The sequence below is a fragment of the Tupaia chinensis genome, unplaced genomic scaffold, assembly GCF_000334495.1.
Source record: "Tupaia chinensis unplaced genomic scaffold, TupChi_1.0 Scaffold000273_1, whole genome shotgun sequence".
NCBI lineage: Eukaryota > Metazoa > Chordata > Mammalia > Scandentia > Tupaiidae > Tupaia > Tupaia belangeri.
The window spans coordinates 1,066,936-1,070,867 of NW_006159755.1; the positions used below are offsets into that span (position 1 = coordinate 1,066,936).

The 3,932-nt window shown below is 54.2% G+C and overlaps 1 protein-coding gene across 1 annotated transcript; it reads left to right on the forward strand.

Moving 5' to 3' along the window:
* Window positions 1-2: 2 nt before the first annotated feature.
* PRDX5 (peroxiredoxin 5) lies at window positions 3-3,214 on the forward strand. The gene is made up of 6 exons (XM_027772398.1): window positions 3-17; window positions 1,307-1,441; window positions 2,388-2,519; window positions 2,596-2,634; window positions 2,778-2,839; window positions 2,964-3,214. The coding sequence occupies exons 1-6, from the start codon at window positions 3-5 to the stop codon at window positions 3,067-3,069; spliced, it is 489 nt and encodes a 162-aa protein (XP_027628199.1). The 3' UTR covers window positions 3,070-3,214.
* Window positions 3,215-3,932: the final 718 nt, after the last annotated feature.

The following is a 3,932-nucleotide window of genomic DNA, read 5'->3' on the forward strand; positions in this document are numbered from 1 at the left end:
CCATGGCCCCGATCAAGGTGACCGCTGGCCCCGCCGGGCCTGACCCTCCCCCACCCTGCCCCCACCCTCCTCCAGGCTGTCCCCGGTCCCGCTTGTCTGAGGGTGACGCTCTTTCCTGCTCCTTTGCAACCCTTTGCATCTCCCTAGAGGCTTCTCCTGCAGCCTGCTCATCGCATCCCTTCTGTAAGACCCCGTGGCTGCGCCACCATTCTCACCAATTTTAGAGGCCTTGTGCCTCCTCCTGGGACCGCCCCTGAGCCTCTCCAGCCCTCTCCCCGCTGCTCTTCTCACACTCAGTCTGTGATAGATACCCTGTGATGGATGGGTCTCTACCGTGTTCAGGCGATTGAACGCTATGGTCTCCCCCACCTCGTGGAACCATTTTCCTTTGCTCCAGGGACACTTTTCAACCCCTGGCTCCTATGTGTTCCCCTACTGTACACTCCTCCACACTGTCGCAGTAATAGTTGGGGGAACTGGGCATCTTTTCCCCCAGCTTTGTGAAAACAGTTGTTTCTTAGAGCCCCCAGGCTGTCTTCCCCATTCTGCAGGACCTCACCTCCACTCCGGATGCTAATTTCCATCTTTTAGCCGAGTCTGTCACCATCTTTTAGAGCCATCCCCTTCCCCTCCCAAACCCTCTGAAACCTCAGCCCACCTTCACCCTTCTCCCACCCTGTCTTTCCATATGTCTCCCTGCTTTGGCCCCCGAAGGCCTCCCATGTGCCCAGGTACTGATCCTCCCCTTTAAGACAGCTCTGTACTCCACACCTGCGGGTGGGAGTCTCCCCGCTCCCTCCAACTATGCCTCCTACTACTGCCTGTTCTTTTCTCTCTGGTGGGGATGAGACTCTCAGACATGGTCAGGATCCCCTTCCTCCATGTTTTTAGGGCCTCTTCCCGAACTCCCCCACCCCCATTTATCCTGCTCTTTTCCCGTAACCTGAACTGCTTGTTTGCACAACTTCTTGTGACACTTAGGAGGCCTTCTTTCCTTTCCTGTTGTCATTAAGTGGAGCAGGGCCACCATGAGACCTGCTGGGTGTGGGGTAACATAGGGTGTGGGGAGAGAGGGAGGGACCGCTGGAAACTCTGACAGGGCCAAATTTCCTAATGGGTTTCAACCCTGGCCCTAGCAGGCACACCTACCAGGCTCTGTATTTTCCCTTGGCTCTCTTTCGCAGCCCATCTCTTGGCCTCCCCCTTCTCTACCTTGTGTAGAGAACCCCCAACTCCCTAACACACACGCACACACGGGGCCATTTCTGTGCCAGGCCATGGAGACAAGGGCAGTGTTTCCCTCTAGGTGGGAGATGCCCTCCCCTCCGTGGAGGTGTTTGAAGGGGAGCCGGGGAACAAGGTGAACCTGGCGGAGCTGTTCAAGGGCAAGAAAGGTGTGCTGTTTGGAGTCCCTGGAGCCTTCACCCCTGGCTGTTCCAAGGTGAGGACCTCCCCTTTGGAGAATCAGGCATTGGGGTCTGCTGTGTTAAGTCTTCCTTGTAGTCCAGAGTATGTAGTGATATGACAGTTAAAAAAGCATTTCAGTGGAGGAGAAGGGATCGCAAATGACTATGCCTCACTGGGGATGCTTTCTACCTCTGCCTCTCCACCTGTCTCGGGTGAGTGCGCATACCCTTGTCCTGGTGGTTAAGGTTGGATACTGCATGTAGCTTGAGTGCTGGACCCAGATCGAGAAACATAGCATTACCAGGTGTGTGTGTGTGTGTGTGTGTGTGTGTGTGTGTGTGTGTGTGCTTTTCTGCTGCTTCTCTGACTTTGGAGAGGGCACAGCTCTCTGGCAAATAAATAAATAAATAAATAAATAAATAAAGCATTCAGGAGACGAGTAGAAGCCATGAAAAGTCATAGTACCAGGAGTATAGGAGAAAAGGATATTGCAGTAAAATCTAACATTTAAAAAAAAATGTTTACTTTATTTACTTATTTTAATTTAGAGAGAGAGAGAGAAAGCAAGCCACTAGATCCGGGACTCAAACCACAGTCGGCCATGTGGGAGTCCAGCACCCTTAACCACCGTGCCACCTGGAAACCACCATGCCACCTGGAAACCACCATGTCAGCCTGGAAACTTAACATTTTTTTTTTTATTGTTATTTATGAAGTGATTGGTACTATGGAAGGTACTTGGGACTCAGGTAAATTAGACATAGTCCTGCCTGTGGGGAAGTTCATTATCCTGACCACATGATGTTAAGTTTGGATCTGAGCTTCCTAGTGGGCAAGGCAAAAAAAAAAAAAAAAGGAAATAGGATGATGTATATAGTTCTCATCTGATCCAAGACATTGAGATAGGGAGTGAAGAGGCCTTGGAGAGGAAAGAGCAGGTATAGTAATTCCTCATTAACCCTTTGTTTCCCTTTTCTTAGACCCACTTGCCAGGTTTTGTGGAACAGGCCGGGGCTCTGAAGGCCAAGGGGGTCCAGGTGGTGGCATGTCTGAGTGTTAATGATGTCTTTGTGACTGGTGAGTGGGGACGAGCCCACAAGGCGGAAGGCAAGGTGAGGTCTAGGGCCTGCAGGGAGGTGGGGGCAAGTAGGAAGATTTTTCTTGTGACCTTCCTTTCTGTCTCCTCAGGTTCGGCTCCTAGCTGACCCTACTGGGGCCTTTGGGAAGGTGAGTCTGCACCCCAACCCCCAACTCCTCTACACTCACACACGCAGCCATTTCTGTGCCAGGCCATGGAGACAGGGAAGGAGCGGTGTGGCAGTGTGGGGAGCAGCTCGAGGGTTCCTGACATTTTTCCTGTCTCCTCTTAGGAGACAGATTTATTACTAGATGATTCATTGGTGTCCCTCTTTGGGAATCGCCGACTCAAGAGGTAAGAGTGGGACGGTCCTTCCAAAGTTCCCTTGGGCCCTGGCACCTACTTCCTTTCCGCCCCCGCCATTCCTAGCATCCAGGTGTAGGCTGATGTCACTGATCTGGCCCCCCCTTTCTGGCAGGTTCTCCATGGTGATAGAGGATGGCGTGGTGAAGGTCCTGAACGTGGAACCAGATGGCACGGGCCTCACCTGCAGCCTGGCCCCCAACATCATCTCACAGCTCTGAGGCCCCGGCCCAGACACACTCCCTCCACCCTCTCCTGTCTCACCTGCCAGCCTGGGCAGGGGGCGCCACCCCAACCTCCACTGGGCCTACCTGACTGGAACTTCGGCCAGGTTTCTGCAGTAAACACTTGCGGTTCGTGTCTGTCTCCTCGTTTTGCTTGCTTCTTTGAGGGCCAGGCCTGATGTCAGAGTCGCAGATTGAGCCGAGCGCTGCATGGGCAGCAGGCAGGGACTGTAGGGGAGCGGGGAGGGGTCCTGACTTCATTAAGGAGGAGGCAGAGAAGACCCCTCGAAGAAGGTGCTAGCTGCTAAGCGTCAGACCGGGAGCTGAGACAGCGCCGATGAAGGCTCTGGAAGGGTTCGTGTGCAGAGGGGGCTCAGGGAAAGGCAAGGCCAAGGGAGCTGGTGCTTGGTGCATGCTGTGACAGTCCGTACTTGATCTCTCAGTGCTGACTGGCCTCACTGAGGAAGCTTGGCTCCAGTCACCCCCTCAGGGCCCAGCACCTGCCCCACCATTCCAGTAGATTGGAATCTCCCAGGAGCACCCTCATCCCAGGGGACCTGAGATGAAGAGCCAGAATACTGGCAGGGTTTGGGGCTGAGGCTGCTGTAGGCCCTGTTCCAGGGCATCTGCTTCCCAGCCCTGGGAAGCCACACACAGCAGCAGGCAGTGATTCTAAGGCCCTGCTGTGTTCAGACCTCAGCTCTAAGGGGCAGAGCTTTTAGTGCTATGTGCCAGGCTCGGGGTGGCACTTCCAGTGTGGTGACAACTCTTGGCCCAGTGAGGCATGGGTTCTTACTGGCCCTTGGCCGAGGTGCACGGAGAGTCCAGATTGGAGTCGGTCTGTTACCTCTGGGCATGGC